The sequence below is a fragment of the Alligator mississippiensis genome, chromosome 4 (assembly GCF_030867095.1).
Source record: "Alligator mississippiensis isolate rAllMis1 chromosome 4, rAllMis1, whole genome shotgun sequence".
In the NCBI taxonomy this organism is placed as follows: domain Eukaryota; kingdom Metazoa; phylum Chordata; order Crocodylia; family Alligatoridae; genus Alligator; species Alligator mississippiensis.
Genome location: NC_081827.1, coordinates 82,000,380 through 82,026,617, shown reverse-complemented (window position 1 = coordinate 82,026,617; position 26,238 = coordinate 82,000,380). Strand labels below are relative to the sequence as shown.

The window sequence follows — 26,238 nt, the reverse complement described above, 5'->3', positions numbered from 1 at the left end:
CTGAGGGGAGGGCAGTCCTTCCCCTTGTAGACTGGGCCACATCCCTAGCCACCCCATTGTCAGCCAGCCCTCACTGCTCCACCTAGGGAGCAGAGGTGCAGGGCCAATCCTGCTCTCTGGAGTAGACAGCACAGCCCAGTCTAGGGCTGTAAAACATGCTGGGATGCTTGGGGGGACTGTGATTTAACTTGAACCAGGAAGGAGTCTGTTACAGAAGTTTCATAAACTGGTTTGACCCAAATCAGTTAAGTCTGATACTATATTCAACCAGGTTTATCTTAAACCAGTTTCACCCCTTTTGAAACTGGTTTATGTGCACAGAGCTTCTGTTCTGTTACAGGTTTAAACCAGTTTCTGATCACTTAACTGGTTGTGTAACTTCTGTCCCTAGCCATAATGATAGAGGAGGTAGTTTTATTAATTAGAAGCTAAAGATTATAAGACATTGCCAAACTATAAACAACATATCCTAACTACATAAAGCAATACAAGTGTTTAATTTATTGATACTGAACACAGGGAACACCTGGGAGTGAAGACAACTTAACCAGTTCATTTTCACTGACTTAAAGATTAAGTATACATGCTTCCTCTCTGACATGTATATGTGACCATGATGGATGCATTTTATATGCTGAGAGGTCATTGATTATGAATAAAATTGTTCCAAGGCTCATATTATAGTTCCTAAAATTTTGAGACATTGCATAAGGAATGGATCCAGCCTCTGCAGATTTTAACTGATTTCAGACGGAAGTGAGATTTTACTGATTTAACTAATCCACTAAATTTTTTTCCATTGGTATTGTCTGAAACACAGCTTTCTATCATAGGTAAGAGAGGTGATGGACAAGACCCATTAAAACCATAAAGGTAAGTGCGCTACAGTTGACACCTTCGATGTGAAAAACTTCAAAAGCTTGTATTCAAGATGATGGGCCAGATACTGGTGTTCCCACACCTACTTTGTGTTGTTGTGGTAGATTAAAGTAATCATTTAAAGTGAAATTACCATCTGGAAATTTACCTTGAATAAGTGGACTTGCTGGATGGCACAGAGCTTGCAAAATGTCTCTCTGATGCATTTAGGTATATGAGTGATAGGATTTTCTCAAGGGGAATAGGGGGAACAGCAGAAAGACAGAGAGAGAATGAGAATGAGAATGTGTGTGTGTGTGTTATGAAATATGCTTTCAGTTCCCAGATGCCAGAACCACCTGTTGGGTCAAAAAGGCCCTGATTATGCTGTATTAATATCAAAAGCTGGACTGGACTCAGACAGCTCCCAGATAAAAATCCCACAAAAACTATGTTAGAACAGAGTTTGAATATTTCACCTGACTTCAACAGTAATTGGATCAGGCTCTAAACTTCCCAATAGCAGCTGAACCCAGGCAAAGCGACAGAATGTTATGTAATCTTCACGTAATTCCTTGATATGCCATAGTTATGTAGTTAAGATTTTACATTCTATTTATTAAGCAACAGCATGTCTATTTGAACACCAATTAGTTGTCAGCAATTAGAGGGGTTTTGTTATCTCAGCTTCTTCAGAATAATTTTGATGCATGCAATTGTCACAATATATGAGGTGCATCAAAATTATTGTGAAGCTGAGGTTACAAAACACATGTAACCGCTGACATCTACGGTAACTGGTATGCAATTAAAGATATTGGTCTTAAAGAAAACCAAGGATATTGGGTATTAGAGCTGCCAAGCTATCCTCATTCTCTCATTCTGTTTAGATGCTGCTTCATATATACCACATAACATTCTGAAACCCTTGAATTATCCAGGACCAAAAGATGAATTAGGACAAATAGTCATTTTTAACTTAGAACCAATTTGTTTTAATTACTGTAATTAGGTGTAGTTAGACTTTTTTTCTGGAAAAAGTCCTAGCTTTCATTTACTATAGTCTTACCTTTCAACTTTCCATCAGTCCTTTGGAACATAAAAATAATAAAATCATATTATCAGAGAATGAGCCATTGAGTATATTTGAGAGTTTTGAGGTGGGGAGGATAAACCAAATCTATCACTTTTGGGCAGAATATAAAAATATACAGGTGATAATAATTGTTTAAACAAGATATAAATGTATTGCATGTATAGGAACCAGATAAAAGTCCACTTATTTCTATACAGTGTTTTTCCCCATTAGGTCTATTTTAAATATTTTAATCCCTGTTCTTTTAGTTATATCAAGATTCAGAGATGCACCATAAATTTGAACAACTTAATTCCTGTAGATACTCACTACTGTGATGTGTTCCAGTTTAAAAAGCTAAAACTGTTCTAATTGTTTCACTTCCTAGGGCATCCCCTTTCAAAAGTAGTGATCCCCTTATTTAACAGATAACATATGTGTGTTTCTATTGATGTTACAGTTTCTCCTCCCCATTCCCACTTTAAAGAAATAGAGTAGGAATATTTAGAATTCAAAATCTTTCTCTAAAATCTCCTTTAGTGGGCCCTGCTTGAATGGTGCTAGGATTCAAATCTTCTACCCAAGAAAGCAGACAGTGGAAGGAAAGGATTTGAATGACTGAAGTAGATTCCAGTCAATCCACTGATGAGTTTGTCATTTCTCCTCGTCTAAGGTATGGAGTCTACAGTACTTTCTGACAAAAAGTAGGAACAGTTCCAGGAAGATCTTCTTAAGGCAGATGTAATGGCTGCTTGCCAGGAAAGGGGATGGTCCAGAAGAAGAGGTATGAAAAATGGTAGCCCTGCTCTTTTGCAGGATATGGGGAAAGTGACTCTGGTCACAAGAGGTGTTCATTTCTAGCAGGGGAAATTTTGTCTTGGTGGCCAACAGCTGAGCAGAGGAGTCTCCTGGTAAACCCTCCTGTATGCTCCTTAGATTGGTAACCTCAGCAGGGAGCAGTGGGTGGCTGCTCCAGTCTACAGGAGGGTTGGGATCAGCTGCCTCCCACACCTCCTCCAGCCTGGGGTGACCTTGGTCTGGACAAGACACAGGAGCCTTTCTCCACTGCTTGACTCCTCCTGGGATTGGGAGGCAAGCAACAGCATCCCCAGACTAGAGTGACCCTGGTCTCAGGAAGGCATGTGGAGGAATTCCCCATTGCTCAACTCCTTTTGATCTCCAGGACAAGTCAAGTGGAGGGAAAGTAAACAGATTCCCAGAAGAAACTCTCCCAGGAGTGACCTCTACTGGTCAGAAATGGATTATTTTTCTTCTGGGACTGCTGTTTTTGTTCTGGAATATACAGTGTGAATACCTGTATGCTCATGATTTCCATCAGGAGAGATGTAATTCTCTTGACAGAAATGTAACACTTGTACATGGCCCTGGTCTGCTTTGCTCAATTAATTCCTCATTCTTGTTCTGTGATTTGATTAAAATAGAGCAGAAAAAGCTCCAAAATCTGTCTGACGGTATCTCAGCTAAGCAAGTGGTTGTTCTCTAGTACATTCTTTATCTGAATTCACACTCCAGCATGATGCCTTGTGACCAGTCCACCTGAAGCAGCACTGGCTACACCAAAGACAGTGTCCAGCTTGTCTATAAAAGCAAGCAGCATGGCAACCTTATCAGTCTAGTCAGGACTGCTTTGAAGCAGAACATGTCACAACAGCATGGAAGCACCTTCGGACTAGGGACAGAAATTACACATACATCTGTTTAAATGATGAGAAACTGGTTTAAATCTGTAACAGAACAGATATTCAGTGCACATAAACCAGTTTGAGAATGGCTGAAACCAGTTTGAGATAAACCTGGTTGAATGTAATATCAGACTTAACTGATTTGGCTCAAACTGGTTTATGCCATGTCTGTCCCAGACCTCTTGCTGGTTTAAGGTAAACCAGACACCCCCAGCATCCCGGCATGCTCTCTGGGCTGGGCGGGGCTCTCTGCTCCACAGCAGGGCTGGCCCCTCTCCTCTGCTCCCTGCCTGGAGCATAGACTATGGGCTGCTTCCCTCCTCGCCTCACCACTCCCTGCTAAGCAGGAATTCCCCCCTCCCCTCTGCCTTGCTGAGGAGGTGTCTGTGTATTAGCTAGCAGGCCACATACTGGCTATAGTCTGTGCTGAATCAACAGGCAGAATCAACAAGTAGCTGGTAATGTCCCTCTGTTGTTTTCTAAATTGGGAGATAAACACTATTATCAGTTCCCTGCTGGGCTAATCACAGCGTCCTGCTGAGCCTGGCCACATACCCCTCAACTTCATGCTGTGGAAGGAAGGGATGGCTGCTCTAGCGCCCCCCAGCTTCTATCCTGAGCCACTGCAGGCATGTGCCTGCATTTCTGGGATGTCTGTCCAGTTACAAAACTGATATAGTCTAGCCAGGTTAAACTAACCTGCAAAGAGTGAATCAATTCAGGCTCAGGCACTTTGAATGTCTGTCCCTAGCCTTGAGGGTTTACTGAACCAAGTACCCACACAGTAGCTGACCATAGGAATATAGTTGTTTCTTGAATAGACTGTGAAAGAAGTTCAGGAGTACCCTCACTTTAGTGTGTGCCTCATTGTCTTCCAAGTTGCTACCATTTTTTTTCTTAATCTCTTTAAGAAAGAGAATGTCTTAATCTCTTTAAGCAAGAGAATGCACACCCCAACTTCTCAGAGCAAAAGAAACAAAAACCAACCAGGAATAAGTAGAGACAAAAACAGGAAGATGGTAGCCTGCTAAAATTGCAGACTGCAGGTATATGTGGCTCTTTGTAATGTCCACCTGTCAAGTACAAGTTCTGATTTTTTTGTACATTCAGTAACAGCTGGAACAGTATTTTTACCTAGCAAGAGAAGGCAAGAGTCAAACTGGCCACTGAACCAGAGTTTCTAAATGGAATATTACTAATGACGAAAATTTTCCTAGCAAATTATAGAGTTGAAGAAGCCAATTTATGAGCCATTTTATAACCAATATGTAATCTGAGCCAATTTGAAGCCAATTTATAGAGTTGAAGAAGCCATTTTTTGAGTGACAACATTCAGGTGCTTATAACTTTCAGAAGGGCTCACCAACTCTGCCTCCACTGAAGTCAAGGGCAGTTTTACCAGGAACTTCACTAGCAGCAGAACTGGACTATTAGTAGGTGCCCTTAAAAATCCCATCCTATGGGTTATCCTTTCTTCTAAAATTTCTGTTGGTCCTTCACAACCTTAAGGTGAATTATTTAGAGTTTTTCAAGAAAATATTTTGAGTTTACATAAGCATGGACAGAAAATGCTTTTTCCCTCTACCATAAGTTAAATTGATAACTTTCTCTTGAGTTCACAGAAAATAGTTTCTTCTTTAAAAATGTCTGTGGTTTTTAGGAAAGAATAATGAGCTTGAAAGAGAGTGACTGGGAAATAAAGACGGTGCATGTGTTGAAATTACTTATAGGACTTTATCTATATTATGTTCTCAATGCCCTTGTAATTTATACCTCTGTTCACTGCTTTGTTGTTTGTGAAAGCATTTCTATATTAAATCTGTAGTAGCTGGTACCATATAATTCCAACTCCAATCCTAAAGTAATAAGTAGCTCTACATTTGCTGAATGGATTTTAATTTTTCTTCCCCGTGTATATTATCAAACCTGAGTTGCTTAAGTTAATTCTTCTAACTACTTATGGCCTGATCCAAAGGTCCATGGAAAACAAGTTGATAGAAGAAAAAACCCCCAAAATATTGATTTGAGTAAGATTTGGGCTGGGCCTATGGCACACATTATGAATTAATCACTACAAAACAGGTATTAAAGATTTTCATCACTGTAATTAAAGTTGGGCGAGTGCATTAAGCTATTACCTCATTTTATTTCTCAGTGTTTTTTGTAACTCAACTAAGGCTGCATAAAAGACATTACAAAATATATGTATCTAAATATATACAGATAAAGTGGAATTCTTGTTCTTACCTTCAAAGTAACCGACTTCTCCAGGCTGTGTCTTCCTTGGTGGTTTCACAGGAGGATGTTTATTTTCACTGTTTTTGAACAACGCCAGGCACACAGCTGGGTCTAGACGACAAGAACAAGTTAAAATCAAAGGTCAGATCTGGCTCAGTCATTCCTGGAAGCAGTTATTCACCTTTTAGCCATTCAATAAAGAAATATAATCTCTTGTTCAGGTTTTATATTAACAAAAAATTACACCCTTTCTAACATAAAATAAATACAATACGTATACCAGGAGGAAGCCATCCTGACTAATTTTGTATACAAAAAAAATTCTAAATCAGCTCCCTGTGGAAAAATAAAAGTACATTTTAAAGGATACACATTAGAAATATTCCAAATACTACTTAGAAGGATCAGTTTTCAAGCATAAATACTAAATCAATAACTACAACCCCAAATGCCTAGAATTTAATCCATTGTTCCTGGCAGGCCAAATAAATGAATTTCCACCTGATCACAATGGAAATAAAAAGTATTTCTATTATATGAGGCAAAACTTGAGGAATCAGTGTCCTTCACCTATATCCTCTGGGACAAAATATAAATAGTTTCTAGAAGATTGTGTACTTATGCCTGTAACTACCAGTTTTGGGTAGTTCCATAACTGTCTTGAAAAAAATACTTTTTAGAATGCAATAGATACAAAGAGTAGAATAACCTACAATCTAAAAGTAAACCAATTAGGAGGCCCAACATAAGACAGTCATACAGAAGAAAAGAGAATTTTGTGGCTTACTAATGATGGAAAGAGAAAAGAGGTTGCTTGGGTCCATGGAGGAATTTAAACAACACGGTGTATGCTGGGAGATGAAGGAAAAAATTCACATGTCCAGTGTAGCATTAAATAACTCAAAGTAAGGTTTGCGAAAAGGAGATAAAGAGCACACAAACTGGAAAAAGGAATACAGAGAAACCCCGCCAGAGATATAATGAGGGGCAAAAATGATGTAGGGCCTTTTAGGTGAGTATGAGAAACTTGAACATGACTCAGTAATAGACAAGGAGATAAAGGAAGAACCAGGGAAAGCAGTCATATGGTTAGACATGGGCAAACAAACAGAAAAACATGGGATGGAAAGCAATGAAGACAGAAAAGAACTGATAAAAGTGAGGAGTACATTAACATGTGGGATTGTCTTTTAAGCATTTTCATGTCATTAAAAAGGAAAAGCAATAAAACTTAGCAAGAATTTAAATATGGAAGGAAAAGGAACAAGATGAACCTAAGGTTACATTAGGGATATGGACAGGCAATCAAATTATATCAAGATTAAAAGGTGGGGGAGAGAAGGTGATGGGGCCTGCCTACATACCAGCTGCTCTACAGCAACCACTGTGTCCATTCCTATCCTGTGGTAAGCAGAAGCTGAAGTACAATAACTATATTTCATTCGGCAAGAAAAGCCTTGGTTTAGCTTCTGCTTACCGTAAGCTAGAAGCAGAAGTACAAAATAGTTACAGAAAAGTAGTACAATTTGAGCATGTCTACACGTTGCCCTATGGCGACATGTGATTGCCAGCTATGTCGCCATAATGGTGTGCTCCTTGGGTATAGTGTGCTGCTGTGGCGACATAGCTGTGAAATTTACTCATGCGCTGCATGCATGGCACAGTATCCACTTATACTGCGCCGTGCTTTAGTCCTTTAAAAAAGGACTAAAGCACGGCGCTGTACCAACATAGCCATATGGTGATGTGTAGACGCGCCCTTTGTTTATCTATCTATACGGTACCCTTAGATAGCCTTTGCTGAAGTAGGTTATTGCCAACAAAATTTCATGCTTCTCTGAACCAGTTAGTCTTTAAGAAGCCACCCTGCCTTAGCTTCCACACTAAGACTGAAAGTTTGGTACAAAAGGAAAGTGAAGCTGTCAATTCAGTTAGAAGAGGAAGAGTATTAGAAAGAAGACCGGTGCCCTCTGACAGAGTGAGTTTATTAGACTAACAATTCCTGTTTCTCCATTATAAGTTTGCCAGCCCGTGGGAAAGCTTGGATGCAGAGATTGCAACTTCTTAGTCAGCGAGGGTTATCAGGGCTTCATTGAAGCAGCAACAAGGGAGGTAGTGGGGTTTTTTTGCAAGGAGTAGAGGGTGGAGGAGGGTGCTAGAGCTATGAAGGCTGAGAATCTTACTCCTTTTTAAGTAAAGGTGGTTTTTCCACTGAGTTCAATGTCAACAAGAATCAGACTTTAAATTAGAAAGTTGAAGTAAGATCTCTTTTGGCAGCCTCATCATGCCAGGTTAAAGAACTGGAATAGCATAAACAGGCACCTAAAGCTACAGTTCTGCCTAAAAAAACATTCCTTTGAGGTAGGTACTCCAAACAAAGCCATCAAAGCTATCCTTTAAGGATTTATTAGCCAGCTACGGAATAGAAGATAAACTGCAGGTGGGCTTCAGGAAAAAAATCTGTCAGCCATAAGTTAGGATACAATTAACATTCTACAGGTTTCCCTCAATTTATGCGGGTTCGATTTATGCGAATTCACTCTTATGTGATGACCCTTTTGTACCTAAAATTTGTTATATGTGAGGTAAATTTGCATATATGCGATCATCATAGGCCTGGAGAATGCCACATAAATTGAATTTGCATAAAGTGAACATACTTTATAATGTCAGAAATAGGGATAGGTTCTTGTGTCGGCTGCTCCAGCAAGGGCTAGGATGAGCGCGGACAAGTGGAGCCCCAGGCAGTGTGAGGCATGGCACTCACCCCAGCTGCAGCGGCCCTGGGAGCTGCTGGCACCAGCTGCCTGCAACCACTGGGCTGTACTGTGCTCTGAACACCCTGGGGCTCTGCCTTTCCCCACTCACCTCAGCTCCTGCTGCAGCTGTCCCGGGAGCGGCCAGTGCCAGCTCCCTGTAGCCACTGGGCTGTACCATGCCCTGGTGCATGCAGCTGGTGCTGACAGCTCCCAGGGCTGCTGCAGTCCAGGCTAGGGTAGAGACAGACAGAGTTCTGGGAAAAGCCTGGAGCCACTACTGGCCTGAGCCTGCAGTGGCTGCCATCCCCAGCCTGCTCTCATCCTGAGCCTGCACCACCCGGGGCTCCACTTGTCTGCACTCACCCCAGCCTGTGCTGGAGCAGCCCCGGGAGCAGCTGACATGGGAACCTATCCCTATTTCTTACATTATAGAGCAGGTTCGCTTTATGTGAATTTGATTTATGTGGCGTTCTCCAGGCATATAGGCTACCCTAAGCACAGCTTTGATCTCTGCTCTCTACATTAGCCTCCTGTAAAGTACCAACTTTAGGATCTTATTTTCAAGGAGCTCAATAGCATATGCCCAAAAGCTCCAGAATGAAGATTGCTGTAGACAAGTCCATTTCTATGGACAAATGCATCTGTCTAGAATAAAGGGAAGATAGTCAATGACAAGAGATAGATAAATGAACTCTTATAGGGACTAAGAACCATCACAAACCTTTCAACCTTCTGCTCCAAGTGCAAGGTGCATTTCTTTGATGCACCATAAATATATACTAACAAGTCTTAACAAGTCTGAAACAAACACTTACTAACAAAAAACATCCCACTATGTACAGTTCTCCCCCCTGGAAAAGGATGAAAACAAGCAACATGTGACAGACATTTGTCACATCTATTAATCTACTAATAGGAGAACTGATATAAAACCATGGTTTAACAACTTCAGTGTAATATACAAACATGGGATTCATCATACATCACTTGAGAGAATAATGCAGTACCATCACTCATAGGGCAGCCTCCAAAAGTATGCTATATCTTCGGTCATCAGGGTGATCTCAGTTATGGCAAGGAACTCTGAGGCCCTAGATCAACCCAAGAATGGGAAGATTTAGGGTGCAGATAGAAGTTACATTTGTCACCTGATCAGTCCCTTGAAAGTGCTTGACAGCTGTGCCCTTACAGAACCACTTTAAAAGTGTGCTTGCAGAGTGCTTTAAAAGCACCCAATTGTGCTACAAATTAACACTCATTATGTGAGGGTTCAGATGAAGGGGCACCAAAGTGGAGCACCTTCATTAACTTCTGATCTTGTGGCTGGGCTGATGCATCCCAGCCCCACCCCTGGTGCTGTCTGCACGATGGGAGTGGGGTAGAAGGGAGGCAAGGGAGCCTGGGTTGGAGTTTGCCCAGCTTGTACTGGAGTGGGGGTAGGTGGATTGGAACTTCTTCTCTGCCCCCAAGGTTCCAATCCACCCACCCCTACTCCAGCACAGTATGGGCAAACCCCAGCCTGAGCTTCCTCCTCTCCCTTCTCCCCTCCTCCCATCATGCAGACAGCAAAGGAGCTAGAGACGGGGAAGAAGGTGTTAGGGTAGCTTGTCACATTTAGCTTTATTTACACCTGCTTGAGTGGTGAATTACAGTATTATTTGAACTTTTCTTTTGCATTTTGTATCTGCACTGTCAGCTATAGCCTTGAGCTTGCTCTCACAGGAAGCTTATGTTCTAGCATTATCAACATAGGTATGTAGAATGTGAGCCTTGTTAGTAACTCAAATTAACTGAACATTGTAATAACCAACTGAATCAGAGGGATGAAATGATTGGATATGTTAATGAAAGGTGATAAGAGGAAACCAACTGGACAGTGCCCAACTGCAGAACCCTTGGGATTTCCAATTTTGGTGGACAGACCAAATTAGAAGTGTAGGACATGCCCAAATTAAAACACTGGTAAAAGACCAAATTAAGATGTGTGCATGTGATGGAACAAAGGAATATGTTGACAGGATAAGAACAAGAACAGTATGGTGATCATAGGGAAACCAATCAATGGTACCCAGAAATAAGGAGTCATCAGAGGAGTGAAGTTAAAGAAAAAGCATAAAGGGAACAACAAGGAAGTTGGGTGTGTGTTGCCATTTATCCAACAACATCTGGATTGGGGCCAGCCAAAAGATCATCAGAAGACTTCCCACAGACAGCCACCCTTCACTTGCTGTAACTGACTGGCCATCTTTTTGGTGAGTGGAGTAACATTTGGGACTGAGTAAGACCATTGGACTAAGTGGTTTTTCTCTCTATATATATATAAATTATCAAGCTAACATTTAATGTATTAATAAAAGTTAGTTTTTAGTTAAATTGACTGGTTGTGTTGCACATTTTGGGTTCACCCTGGGTTGATTATGCTTTAGCAATCCTTTAGCGCCATAGGTGCGGTAACAGTGGGAAAGGGACATGCAGCTCCTCAGCTGGATTGGCTCCAAAGTGGAACTCAATCCCCTATCCTCATGACCCAACAGCAAACTTCTGTTGGGTTGCAGGGGTTGGTCTAATTTATGGTGCTTTCTGTGAAGCGCCATGAGTTAGACCAGGGAGCTGCATGTCTGTCAGTCCCCTTAATGTCACATCGCCCTACCTTGCCAACACTTGGGCTGAGTATTCCATCTTCTGACTTTCTCTTGCGATTAGATCTATTCACTCAAATGGGAAATTTTCAAATTATCAAGGAAACTGGATCACATGTATTGGAGAACCAGGCTGGCTAACTGTAGATATTAGGAATTACCCTGATTCAGACAGGCCCAGTAACTTATTTTGACATATCTTTACTAAAGCCTGTGGTCATGGCATCCTGGTGATCCTGGTGTACAAGTCTGTGACTAAACATCTAAAATGCATTTATACATAGTCATAGTACTTGTTACAACACACTAGAGCAGGGGTGGCCAACCAGAGCCACGTGCGGCTCTTCAGAAGTTAATATGCGTCTCCTTGAATCTTTGCACAAATGGAAGCTGTTCACTGTGCGCTTGTGCAAAGATTGTAGGATATGCATATTAATTTTTGAAGAACCGCTCGTGGCTCTGGAGCTGCAGGTTGGCCATCCCTGCACTAGAGGGTTGTTGTGCATTTATTATTGTAACTCAATAGAAATACTTAAAATGTACATAAGTTATATAGATATAATTATTTTAAAATACTATCCTGTATTACTTTAGTTGACAAAGAAAGCTACATGAAATTGAAAAAAAAAAGTTTTAAACCACGGCATAAAATTCATAGCCATCTATTCTATTGTTGTGTAATGAGATATCTCATTAAATAAAGTACCATAACATAGGGAGAAAGGTAGAAAAGAATATTTTGAATCCCAAATCTAAAAATGCAATAAAAAGGACATCTTAACAAGTGACTTCAGAATGATTCCAAATATAGTAACTTTCTTAAAAAGATGAAAGATCAAATGCCATTAGAAACTGACAAAAGAAAATATGCAATTTCTAATTATTTTCAGCTTATTTATAAGTTATACTGTGTCCTGGGTCTGTTAAAATTAGCCAAACTGGCTTCATCTAGAAATTTTAGACACGGTACCTTTTTCTTATCAAGTCTGTCTACTTACCGCTGCATCAAAATGTCAAATATCCAGAAAATAGACATAGAATATAGGCATAAAAGGCATAAAATAGATAGAATAGATGCATAATAGAATAGATGCATAAATAGATAGAATAAATGGATAATAGATAAAATATTATATAATAAAAATATAATAGATATAAATATTATATAATAGATATAGATTACATAGTATATAGATATTATACTAATATAATATATTAATGTATTAATAATAATATCATAACTATTATAATGTAATATACTCATAATATATTAATATGATATATAATATATTAAGATATTAATATATAGATATATAGTAGATATAAATATATAATGTTAATATAATAGATAATAGATAAAATAGATAATAGATAAAATAAATAGAATAGATGCATAAAATTACTCTATGTGCAAGACGAGCAACTGAAGCACTGAAGAAGATCCACACATTGGGGAAACTGGGAAATGGTACAAATTATTCACGTAGGAGATTTATATGAGATGATCTGCTTCTGAGCTTTTGCTAAATAATTTAGATAATCTTCATAGATTTAACAGAATGCCCAGCTACTTATATTTATACCCACCTGGATCACTTTAGCAACTGCCTACAGCACTTTTCATATTAAAAAATGAGTTTCTCTCTTTATTTAGTCTCAAACTTAGGCAATGCTACTCTGATTACTTTATAATACTAGTGCTTTTAGAGAGATGGAAAAATGAAATGGATGCATGCTTTGATGACAGGCGACCAAATGTTTTTGATTTCACACAGAGAACTGTGAAGGAGTCCAATAGTTCAAAACTACACAAATATATTATTGGACTCCTGCACACTTGTTTAAATATAATTTATTAGATGATGATCTGTCCTGGAGATCTGGAAACCAGGGAGGTAATTTAATGCACATTGTTTGGCAGACCAAATATAAATGACAATTTGGACAAACATTATAAATGTCATGGAAGTAGTATGGAAATACTAGTTTACTGCCTGATCTGATAGCATCTTTGTTACATAGTAATATGCAAAGCAATAAAAAATTAAAATTAGTTTGCTCCTGATTTTATTTGTGCAAAAAACCGAACAAAAACAGAAAAATGGACGTCTATTCTCATGTTCAGGTGTTGATTAATCAAAATAGCAGATCTGCTTCACATGAACATACGTAAGATTACCCAGATTATGAATTTAGTAAGAGACAGATCCTGTTTGTGTTCTACGCCTGTACAGCGCTAGCATAAAAAAAGGCTTTATAGACGGTGATTGGGACTCCCAGATTCAACCACACCAAAGATAATAAACAAAATGGAACCCTCCCTCTTCCCAGATCCCAAAGGAAGTACTAGGGTTATTAAAAAACTTAAGTTCCCTTACTCTTACATACACATGAAGGGTGAGTCCCCACTATCGCACATGTGAGGTTTGCAGCACTTCAAAGCCATTTGAGGTGCTGCATGCTGCATGTGGCACATGTGCACCCATGAAACAAAGATCCTATTGTAAAAAAAAAAAATTGCTATAAGTAGTGGCGCAGCACACGTGGCAGCAATGTGCGCTGCCAGAAATCGGAGCCTGGCTGGCCAGAGCCATGCTCTGGCTGCCGGCCAGGCTCTGAGCAGCTTGCTCGGCACAGCTGCTGCCCCAGGAGGCCCCCAGGATCTGAGGTAAGGTTGCTGGGGCTAGCATAGGTGCTGGCCCTAGCCACCCCTACCCCACCCAGGTCCCTTTGCTGCATGCTGGTATGTGTGCCGCTGCTATTTGGCCCACAGGAAACATGTGCCCCTGCATGTGCACACTCATGGGGATGCGCCCACTGATTGGTATCCAAATACCTTATAAACTGTTTAGTTCATTAGAATGTTGTTGTATTATCATATCATCTTAAAATTGAGATTTTTATATATGGCATTATATTGTTATTTAAAAAAAAACACAACCCCCCCCCCAAACAAACAAACAAACTAAAGAAGAGAATCCCCAGTATTTATAGTTCTGGATCACATTATTCTATTGTTGCACTCTGCTCTAAGTAGTCAAATCTCATCTAAATTCTTCTTTGTTTGTTCTTATGGTTCTACCTGGGTGGTACAGAAATATCAATTCGTGGTGTCAATCATTAACAAGTTATGTATTTTGAAAGGAAATTGTTCAACAAGTAACAGTGCAACAGGCTTGGCAATAGCAGCTAAAAACTCCTTAAGGCTTCTGGTCATCTGAAAGACTTTTGTTAAAAGAAAAAAACTAGCTTTGGGATTGCAGGGGTTAACACGAAATCTACACAATAAAGGGAATTCAGCATTCTCTTTCACCAAGATATCTTTAAGAACTCCATGATCTTTTTAATCATAACACTCAGGCATAATGAACTGCATTAAGTCCAGCTGGTCTTAGGTTGCTGGGTTTTGGGGGGGAGGGGAGGGGGGAAGGAGGGGGACTATGCAGCATTTTGCATCCTTAATAAATGGTACTTTTTTACTTTATTCTACTTAGCTGTAAAATATCTGGTTTCTTGACCAAATGTTTCATATCAGTTTACAGTAGAATAAAAACAGTTGATGTGGATATAGTACATGACTAAGACACAACATACATTTTGTATGGTTAAAATAGGCTACAATTTTATTAAACAAGCATCTGTATGTGTAACGGTTTGCTCTTTAAGTGCTTCAGTACCTGGTGTTACTCACCTCATGCTGTGTGAGTACGGCCTGCACCCTTCCCATCACTACCTTCGTAAAAGAAGGCTACCGTTAGCACTTTTTGTAACACAAGCTATAGTAATAGTGCAGTTGCTAAACTGCTCTTGTTCAAAGGTTCATAATTCAAATACATGGGGTGAAATTCACACAGAAATGAAGTGCCTAAAATTGGGTTTAGATGATGGAGTTGGCTGCTTGAAGGCAAGAAAGCAATTCACAAAATTCTTACCTACCCTACTTAGATGCACAAGATCCTCTAGATTAGGGTTGTCCAACTTCAAACTGGCTGGGGGACACATACCCCATGGACTGTACCAGTGTGGGGTGTATACTATAGGGGTAGCACTAGTGGGGGTCAGCTATGCATGCTGGTGGATGCTCCCCTACCCTACCTGCATTGTGTGCGCACAGGTGTTCCCCCACCTCACTGCACTCTGCATGCGGGGATGCTTCCCCCACCCTGTTGCACATATGTGTAGGCAGGCACTCATCTGCATAGTGCAGCACCCTGCCTCACCTTCATCTCTCAGGAAGCTCTCTATGGCACCATGTTATACTGTGTACTGAATATAAATGTACGGCACTGCAGATTCATTTTGTTAGGTACCCCCGAGCATGATATCCCACCCAGCAGAACTTTGGGAATCTGCTTTAGGCGTTTAAGTATTCTGGCAAAAAAACAACTTAGGTGACTAAACATCAGGTACTGTGAATGGCCAGAGGCCACCTTGGCTGAACTGAGTATCTAGATGTCTGTTATCTGTTTGAGATTTACAAACATGGAATCCTGCCACTTAAGTCCTCTGACTAACTCAATTTGGGAGGCAACCTCAATATTATTACTCATTTTTAAGTGTCTTCTAAGTTCAGCACTCACTGCTGCTTTTTTGAAAAAGGATCATAGGGAAGTAGAATTGGAAAAGACTTCAGGAAGTCATCTAGTATGGCCTCTTGTTCAAGGCAGGATCATCCCTAATTAATCATATATCATAGACTCGAAAGACCAGAAAGGACCTGGAAGATCATCAAGTCTGGTCCCCTGAAATAGGCAGGAGGTTATTGGGCTCAAATGAGCTCAACAAGGTGCTTGTCCAGCTCCTCTTGAACACTTACAAGGATGGCAACTGCACCACCTCTGTTGAGAGTGTTTCAGATTCTAGTTACCTGTACTGAAAATCATCGAGTCCAGCCCCCTGCCCCGGGGGCAGAAAGTCAGCAGGGATCATAGGAGCTCAGCAAGATAAACATCCAAATGTCTTTTGAAGGCGTTCAAAGTAGGTGCCTGAACCACCTCCGGCAGCAGTCTATTCCAAACTTTGGGGGCTCGTTGAGCATGATGATCCTACAAGTTATGTATCCATCCTAAAGAACTTTCATCATGTCTATATTTCCTTATTTGATTAAGAATATTGTGGGAGACTGTGTCAAAGCCCTGCTAAAATCAAGATATATCACAGCCTTGGCTAGGGGAAGCCTATCCAGAGTCTGTCACTAAAGGAAATCAAGTTTGTCAGGCATGACTTGCCTTTGAGGAATCCATGCTGGCTGTTCCTGATCATCTTTTTCTCCTCCAGGTGCTTCAAAATAGATTTCTTGATGACCTGCTCCATAACCTTTCCAGATATTGAAGTCAAACTGACTGGTCTGTAATTCCCTTGATACTCCATCTTCCTTAAAGATGGTCACTATACTTGCCCTTTTCCAGATATCTGGGAATTCATCTGACCTCCATGAATTCTTAAAAATGACAGAAAATGGGTCTAAAATTACCTTAACCAATAGCATTAGGTCCCTAAGGTATATCCCACCTGGTTCTGCTGACTTGAAAAATCTAGGTTCACCAAGAAATCCATAACCTATTCTTCTACTACTCTAAGATCCTTGTCTCATTCCCTATTATTGTTGCCAGCTGCACTCACCATCATTTATTGATTAGATATATACCATGCCCTGTCGAAAGGCTCAGAGCGGCTTACAATAAACAAACAACCCACAGACAGGATTTCCCAAACAACACCTCAAAACCTGAAAACTTTACCCCCCCTCCCCACCAACCTTTGCCTCGTGCCTATACCACTCCAACAAGCAACCCTTCCTGCCAATCCTAACTGCCAAGGCAGAAGAAATCTCTTCCCATCTTCCTGCCTCCCCACCTACATTCCCACTACCCCACCTCACTGTCAAGGAAGATGTCCCACCTCCTTTCAGTGTCACTTCCAAGTCTGTACACCCTGTCCCATAAAGGAGCTCCTCCTGAAAAAACACACCTAAGTCCCCCCCCCCCCCGCAACAAAAACACTGAATTCAAAAGAACCCTAAAAAAAAAATGAAAGAGAAACACTCAGTGTCCATCACAGGTCAACGCCAAAGGGGGCCCTTAAGTGGTGCCTGCCTAAGGAGACCTACTGGCTTTGTAGGAAAAATGGTGGAATTAAAGTACTGGGCTGAACAGCTTCCTGAATACTCTTTGGACAAGAAGTAAGGAGACTATTAGGAACCTGCAGGTGGCCAGTACATAAACCAATCCTTCCATGGTATGGAAAGTCCTCGTACTGTATAGTGCATCACAAGGAGTAGATACATGCTTCTTGGACAGAAAAAAAAAGAGGGACAAGTCCTTTTACCTAAGCATATCTGGAACTCAGGGTATACATTTTGCTGCCAGTCCCATTCAAATTCTTTTTTTAATGTATTCATGTGTCTATCAGATTAGGATTCCAAAAAACCCAGGGTAAAAGTTCACTTTACATTTAGGCAGTATGTGATTTGGCTAGCGAGGGCATGGAGAAGAGGGTAGTGTCCCACATGCAATTTAACACTTACTAAGTGCAGTTAAAATGTGGGCAGGAACACAGTCAAGCACTTCAGCATGTATTAAGTGCTCTCATGGCATTGCAAAGTCATTGTTTTTCAGATGAGTGTTATCTCCTAATGTGTACTAACTTTAATAGGTCACTACATTCCAATGATTTGCAACTGTTGCAAGGGAACAAGTGACACCAGCCAGAAGAAGTTGGAAACAGGGAACATATTTGAAAATAAGAAATACACTCTAGCAGTGTAGGGTTTAAAAGTCCCAGATGCAAGGTTTAAAAGTCCTGTAGGGGAAGTGGGGAAGAAGCCCTTTGGTTCCCTCCAGCGGGAGCCTCAGCTTACCCTATCCCCCCTACAGGGCAGTCCTGGTCCTGGGTGGAGAACCACAGTTGCCCTGGGGTAGACCCCAGCTGGTTGGAGACCAGGTTGCTCCAAACTAGTGCCAACAATATTGTCAGCATGTACTTTGGAGACTGGGGCTGTCCAGGGCGGATGCTGGTTGTCAGACATCAACCCTGGAAGGCCCCAATGTGTGGACATGCCACACATTCAATTTTAAAGTACCATGCAAATCAGCCACAAAGATGCTTTACATTATATGTGGAACATTATTATGGTTGATTTACCATTTTATGGAACCTTAAAATGGTTGCATGTGTAACATCCTTGCCATTTATGCCATGATTAATATCTTAATTGTGGCACAAATGTAACATGTAGAAGGGCCCTAAGATTAAGCTGCAACTCAGCATAAGCTGTATCACAGGATAGCAGAATTTGATATGAAAGTTGGTTTTCAATACCAGTCAGATATTTAAATTTGGGCATAAAAGGATATCTGTTTATTTGTTAATATTCTCTTACCTCCTTATATAGAGAACTTGTTGCTTACAATTTAACATTTTTTTCTTTTAAATAATATGCAGAGCATTAGCTAGCTGGTTACATCAGATATTGTGGAAAGCTTCTTCATTATAGTATATGATTTACACAGGAGGTGGATAGTGCTAAATATATCTTTAAATTTGCAGTAATATCTAAATTTGAATTGGCATTATTTTAGTATGTTTAAGTTTTGGATTAAACTATTTGAAAAAGAAAAACAGTTATAAATATAAGAACAAACCCAAAGTTTATAATAATTTGATATTTAAATATTACAAATACTTAATATTTAGGCTTTGATGAGTAGTTCAGAAAAGATGGAGTTGATATGATCATGCTGACTGCTAGGGAAAAATCAAAAAGCAGATGACAGAGGTGAGAGCTGCTTCTTAAAAGGTTGTTAAAGAGAGACAGACAAATTCAGGTCCTCTTGGATACCCAGTTGCATTAGGGGTTCAGTTGACAGATGATGCCATGTTTATTTTTAGACTGTCAACACTGCCAAATAACTTTACTACCCAACTAATGGAGTTACTTCAATGAGGTGTACACATAGAGCTATATCGGAAAAACACTCCTGAGTGGTAGATCCTGAGTGGTAGAGAGTGACATCTGGACATGAATCCAGTTGCAGTTTTCTGTTTAAAGAATGCCAGGCTCCTGCCAAAAGATGAACTAGGAGGGCGTCTATTCTAATTTATGGCATTGGTGTAAGGTCTTTCACTTCCTTTAGGACTTCAGTCAATGTCCTTTATGCAACAAGGGGCTTTGGAAGCTGATATAGGAGACACCTATGCAAGTGGAGATTCTTTTCAGACAGGAAGAATTCTCTGATGAGTATAAAGCCAGTTAAACATTATTGGTTTATCTAGCCTAGTTTCTGCCTCTAACAGGTGCAAGTAATGGAAGTTTTAGAGAAGAGGTGTCAAACTCATCTGAACCTACAAGCCAAATAAGGATCTTGGACCAGTCTGCAGGCCAGACTGGGTAGCACCACAGCTCCCAATGCTGGCCTCCTGTGCCACAGGCAGAGCGCACTGGCCAACTTACAGGTTTGCACTGCAAGCAGCATGCAGGTGGGATGCAGCATCATGTGTGCTGCATGCAGCCTAGGAGGCCAACATGGGGCCCATGCTGCATGCAGCACTCTGCCAGACCAGCCCTTGTGTGCTGGCTCCAGTATGGCCCAATCCAGACCACCCCTGGAGGGTCGGTCCAGCATAGGCACCACATGCAGCATCCTCCCCAAACTGACCCCCTGTGCCATGTGGAACAAATGTAGCCCCAGGTCCAGCCCGCACACCACATGCCCACAGGACAGATCATACAGGTCCACAGACTGAATACAACTCACAGGCCATATGTTTGACACCCCTGTTTTAGAAGAATGTATACAAGCAGATCATATGTAGAGTGACTTCTCTCTCATCATACTCTCCCAGTTACCAGCAGTCATAGGATTACTGATATTCTAAGGCCAAATTATGCCCTGACTGTTTGTGTGTAATAGCTGCTAATGGACCTGTCCTCCATAAATGCATGCACTCCCTACCTGAACACGGTTATATTACTGATATCCACAACACTCGTTGTCAACGAAATTGTTTGTTGTGTGCAAAGGTGGTTAGCTGTGTTAGTATTAAGGCAAAAGGTAGGGAAGGGCAGCACTGTAAAGATGAATTGGTTGAGTGGCATGAGCCACTTTTGTAGGCAACAGCATAATTCATTAGATGCAAAAAATGAACTAAATGGCAACTATGTGATTTGAAGAAGACTGTCTTGCATTTGAAAGCTTTTCTAACTGTATCCCAACTACATAGTAGGTCCAGTAAAAGAGAGCTCCCTAAGAAATCCTGGCTTCTCAAAATTTCTGGACCATCGCAGCTACCACATCACTCTTACATTGTATAATTAGGGTTATTACCCACCCCCAATATGAATTACTTCAAGCTTTTTCTTTCCATTTCACTGCCCACACACTCAGTACTCTGAGATCTTTTCTTTTCCCCCACTGTTCACCAGCAGCTATAAAATAGATTATCTTGAATAATACTGTATTAGAATCATAGAAAGTTAGGGTTGGAAGGGACCTCAGGAGGTCACTTAGTCCAACCCTCTGCTCAAAGTTGAACCATCCCAAGCTAGATCATCCCAGCCACAGGCTTTGTCTAGCTGGGTTTTGAAAACCCCCAAAGATGTGGATTCTGCCACCTCTCTGGGTAGCCTGATCCAGCATTTTACTACCCTCCTAGTGAGAAAATGCTTCCTAATATCTAGCTTACATTTCTCTTGCTGCAACATGAGACTGTTGCTCCTTATTCTGTCACATTATCTGCAAAATTTTCTAACTCTTTACTCCTTTGTGAATATATAAGGAAATTGCCTGTCAAGGGGGCTTTGGGGGAGCGGGCAGGGAGAAAGGTCTGGGTCCAACCCCCCCTGCCTCGAGCTGGGGCCACTCCCTGCCTCCCCCCACCACTTTGGGCTGTGGCCGGGGCCATTCTCCCCTCCTTCCTACTGCTTCAGAATGGGGCCAGGGCCATTCCCGCCCCCCCACTGCTTCAGGCCGGGCCGGGGCCTGGGCTGGGGCTGTTCGCTCATCCCCCCTGCTGCTTTGGGCCAGGGCCTGGGCTGGGGCTGTTCTCCCCCTCCCTCCCCCACCACTTTGGGCTGGGGACTGGGCTGGGGCCATTCCCGCCTTCCCTCTGCTGCTTCAGGCCAGGGCCAGGGCCCGGACTGGGGCCGTTCCCCCCGCCACTTCGGACCGGGGCCGGGACTTGGACTGGGGCCATCCCCCCTCCCCCCCGTCACTTCAAGCCAGGGCTGGGGTGGTGGTGGGGCGCAGTCACCAGTAACCCCTCCTCTTCGCTCCCCTCCCTCCCCTGTTCCCCACCACCTCCCCTCCCTCCCAGCTCTTCTAGGGAGGGAGGGGGCGCTGGTCCCTGGCTCTAAGGAGCAGACTCTTTATGGCATCCATTATGGCAGCACTCTGGTCCCTGCTGTCCCTCTCTGCCTCCAAGGATCAAAGGAGAGGGGTGAGGCCAGCTCTGCTGGCCTCAATCCCCACCCCAGGCCCCTCAGTCCCCACTATCATGGTGGTTCTCTACCGTCTGTCTCTGTCTGTGTGGAGCACTATGATTGGCTGCCAAGACAGCCAATCAGAGTGCAAATAAAGCATTATGGACAGACAGAAAAAGACTTTTATAATACTAGAATTTGAACAGCACAGGCCTCAGGATCCTTGGTGGACCCCAATATTTACCTTCCTCCAGTGTGAAAAATTACTATTCAGGTCTACTGCAAGATGGTCACTCACCCAGCTTCCTTATCAAGTTCTGTGCTCAGGGTTTCCAGCCTGTTTACACAGGGAAACCTTGTTCCTACAGTAAACAAAACAACAGAACAAGCAAGCATACCAACCACAAATCAATAGACAGCAGATTTTGGTTTTGTTTTTCTTCACATCTTGGGTGGGGCAACCCAGGCTCCATGCTTCTCCCTCTTCTTCCCTTGCACTCTGCTCCTGGGGCTTTTAACCTTCTTTGTGACTTCATCCTCATTTAATAGTTGTTAGTACAGGTTAACCCCCAGCCTTGCAGCTAGGCAGACTGCTATCTGCCAAACACCAAGCACTAGGTTGCAGCCTTTGAAGGCTGAACACCTCCTTACACTTCTTGTTTTTTCCTTGCCTTTTAACCTGACTACAATCCATAAGAAGACTTTTCTTTTAATCCCATACCAGAGGTGGCACTATGGAAACCTGGAGAAACTTTGGAAATCTGGAGAATCCAGGCTGGCAAGTTCAAAATTTAGCCACTTGTTTACTTACATAATGCTGCTCATTGAGAGGCAGCAAATGAGAGCTACGTGCCAGCATTAATTCCAACTCAGTTTAGGGTATAATTGAAAATGTTATTTTTAATTGATAAAGCTTAATTTGATCTTGCTTTCTAGTACGTCTCTCTCATTGTGTTGTACTGTATGGTTGTGTCTGCACATGATGCTTTAATGTGCATTACGGGTGTGCATCTACATGTGTGCACCCTTAATGTGCATTAAAAATGGCCAGTTTAGGCTATTCGTGCCTAAATTTGATACCTAAAAATGCAGGTATCAAATTCAGGCATGAATTAGTTAAAGTGCATTAATGCATATGTAAATGCATTAAAGCACATTAACATTGTATGTGTCGACTGACTTGGGACTAACTTTGGACACTTTATGTGCTGGGATGCAGCACTGGGCACGTTTAATTAGCAAGCTGTGCTAAGTAAAAGCACCTATGTGTCACATGCATCAGTGCTGCCATGTGTCCCCGCACTGAAAAAATGGCGATGAGGCACTTTGATCTAAAGCTCATCAGATTTATTTTATTTCAATATGCCCCACCACCATTTTGTCAGTGCAGAGACACACAGTGATGCTAATACACATGATGGGCGAGGCTGCTGGAGCACGTCACTTTCCATGCTCCAGCAAACTTCATTCATAGAGTTTACTCTGACGCGTTGGATTTCCAGTGCATTGGAGTAGGCGTCTCACATGTGTATAGAAGCCCTTCAGTCCCAAGTCAGTTCACACATAGCATTAATGTGCTTTAACGCCTGCACATGTAGATGCCTGCCTAAACCCACTTAATGTGCATTAAGCTAATACACATTAAATTTAGGCACTTTTAAATGCACATGTAGACATGCCCAATGAGTGGAATAAAAGCAAACACACAAAAAGGGGGTGCAGCATTTTCAGTAAGTAGGTTATTTGTTCATGCATTCTGTTGGTTTGAAAAATAAGGGGAAGTTGTTGATTCTCAGGACACTTTGTATAGAGCAACTGTATATGCAGGCTTGGGCCTGATGTAGTAATTGAAAAGGGAAAAGTGTTTTTTTTGGGTACTACTTGGAAGAGGTAGCTTGCATCTATAATGATGTTGTGACAATGTGTAGGTTTTTCCTTTTTTTTTTTAAACACCAATAATATGCTTTGATAATTTTCCTAAAAGCATGGTTTAGAAACAAACAAACAAACAAACAAACAAACAAACAAACAAACAAACAGCCACCCTCCACTCATCACAGCAAAATGAATGAAAAAGCATCCAAAAATTCCATTAGAACAACAAAATACCCTAGGCTAGGTGAATTTGATATGCTTAAACAAGCAACCGTTTATGACTGCATTAATTACTACTAACATAAACCAGACAACATATGGAGAAAAGATGATATAACCTAGTAGGTCCTGTTAATTAAAAATGATACATCGGCCACCAAGTGGAACACATGTCAAAAATTCAGCTGCACACCAGATACTGATGGTTTTGTTCCTGGGTAGTGGGGTAGGGTACGGTGGGAAACTATAAAAAGTTACTGGCAGTTTAAAGATGATTGTTTTAACCTCCTGTCTGTTGTTTATTTCTTATCCATAACAAAAGAGGACAGTTTGTTAACTACATGTTACTTACTGCATGAAGCTAGATTTCTTTTTTGCCACAATTAGTCTTAAGTGCTGATTGTTCAAATTTGGAAAACATACACTGAAAACTTCTCTCTCTGTACTACACTGCCCCATGAAATACAAAATGACCTTAAACAATATTTTAATATTACTAAGTGAAAAACAGGGATTTCCAACGTTATATGCCAATGGAAAATGCATATTAGCCACAAATGAAGTCTTCATATATGTTACCAAAGAGGTAAGTATTACTGATGGAAAGATTTCTAATGACTGACAGCTTACCATGACTAATGAACTTAAGATTAGTTATAACTTGTGTCAATCATACATTATGATATTTCATTCTTTCCTGGAATTGACAGCTGTGGAGTATGAGCAAGTTTGCATGGAGCAAAGGAGGATTTTAGCATGAGTCACCTGGGGGAGGGGGAGGAAGGGGGCGCATCTGAGTAATGCCAGTTTCTAAAAGATCAGTGAATGCCAAACTATGATATGATTCCACAATGGCAAACTGTGAAACCTTCACAAATGGCACTGGAGGAGTCAAGAATTGCATACAAATAGCACTCAACATAATCAATTAATGGAGGTAATAGATAACAGAGGTGATCACATGCTGCAGACATATTTTTTGTTTTTAGAGCAGACTGACACCAAATGAAAATAACCCCGCACTGATTCAGCCACACTGTAACAACTTGTGGTTACCTTGGGGCAAACAGAAGCACTACATAATGCAAAATTACAAACTTCTTACCCAGGAAAGGAAACACATGAAACAAAGAAAAGTTCCCACTTAAAACATATCAAAAATACTTTTTAAGATTCACTAAAGTATTTCACAAATTATTAAAATATTTCTTACAACATATATCCTTTTCTAAAGATTTAATCTATGAGTTTATTCCTGAGCCACATTCCTCATTTACCCATATTAATGTCTAGTGTTATCTTATAAAATTCAAGAAAAATTTCTAGAAGACCCATCCTATTTTCAGATGTCAGATTATGCAGTTGTTATCCTCTACACTTCATTCACATTGTAGCAGGACAATTGGCTTACCTAGAGTTTTATGACTAGATCTCTTGCGTTTCATTTTATGCGCTCTCTTCAGCATTAGCTGTGCAGTGGAAATATCCTTAAAACCCCTATGAGAAGGTGACAGTTTATCATCAATTTCACATTTATCTACTACCCTTTATTCTCTCACACACACTTTACACAAGTTGTACAATAGTGTAAAAACATACTACATGTTGCTCATCTGAAAATATTAAGAAATTACAGTCAATTGACCTGATATCTCTAATGCTGGTAAAAAGGTTTAAAGTGGTATCTGACAATCAGAAATAAAAATTATTTTCTTAATAAAGAGGGTGCTTTTTAAAAGCCTCTAGACCTCTAATGCCTGGGTGATGGACTTGTGTTAAAAAGTAAGTAAGATAACATACCATTCTTCTGAAATTTTCTCTTCTTTTCCTGATTTGAATGAAAATTGCTCTTTATCCTTCAGGTCAGAGAATGGTGACACAGATCTCTTCTTCAACCTGACAGTAGAATAGGATAACAGAACTGACCACTGACCACACATTGAAAAGATGAAATAAGAACTTTCCAAATGTTGCTACTCTGAAACTTCTTTTGTACCTTCTGAATCTCAGAAACAAATAAAAAAACAAAACCAAAAAAACCCCCAAATAAACCTATTTTTATAGTCCGGAAGGGGTTATCCTGGACAGTAATATGCATCTGCCATTGATTTAAGATGTTTACAGTTCAATTACTTGAAGCATATTGCCCTTTTTCTCCAAAGGAATTCAGATGTGCAAGAAATCCTTTTAAATCCTTATCTATTCTTAGAAATCTGAATTTTAAAAGGTCTACATGTTACAAGATAGCTTTTTTTTCTTTTTAAAGTGTAATGGATCACAAAACTCTTATATATTTGTATACTGTTATACTCAACTCTAATACTTAATAATTAAATTGACAAATGCTAAATTATTGCATAGCCAATATACTGTAATTGTTTTGTTCAGTTTTGATGAAAAGTGCTTTTACTTAAACTTCAATAATCATGTGACTTAACAATAAAACATCTGC

At 40.8% G+C, this 26,238-nt stretch overlaps 1 protein-coding gene across 3 annotated transcripts in view; it reads right to left on the bottom strand.

Moving 5' to 3' along the window:
* Positions 1 to 26,238, bottom strand: part of LRRIQ1 (leucine rich repeats and IQ motif containing 1) — a 170,989-nt gene that overhangs the window by 62,369 nt on the left and 82,382 nt on the right. For all 3 annotated transcript variants that reach the window (XR_009461631.1, XM_019480959.2, XM_059726137.1), the window contains exons 21-23: positions 25,587 to 25,682; positions 25,198 to 25,283; positions 5,884 to 5,985 (exon numbers count right to left, since the gene is read on the bottom strand). Coding sequence is in view for 2 of the 3 variants with exons in the window: in XM_019480959.2 (XP_019336504.1) it covers positions 5,884 to 5,985; positions 25,198 to 25,283; positions 25,587 to 25,682 (284 nt within the window). In the remaining variant the exon portion in view is untranslated. The remainder of the gene's footprint in view (positions 1 to 5,883; positions 5,986 to 25,197; positions 25,284 to 25,586; positions 25,683 to 26,238) is intronic.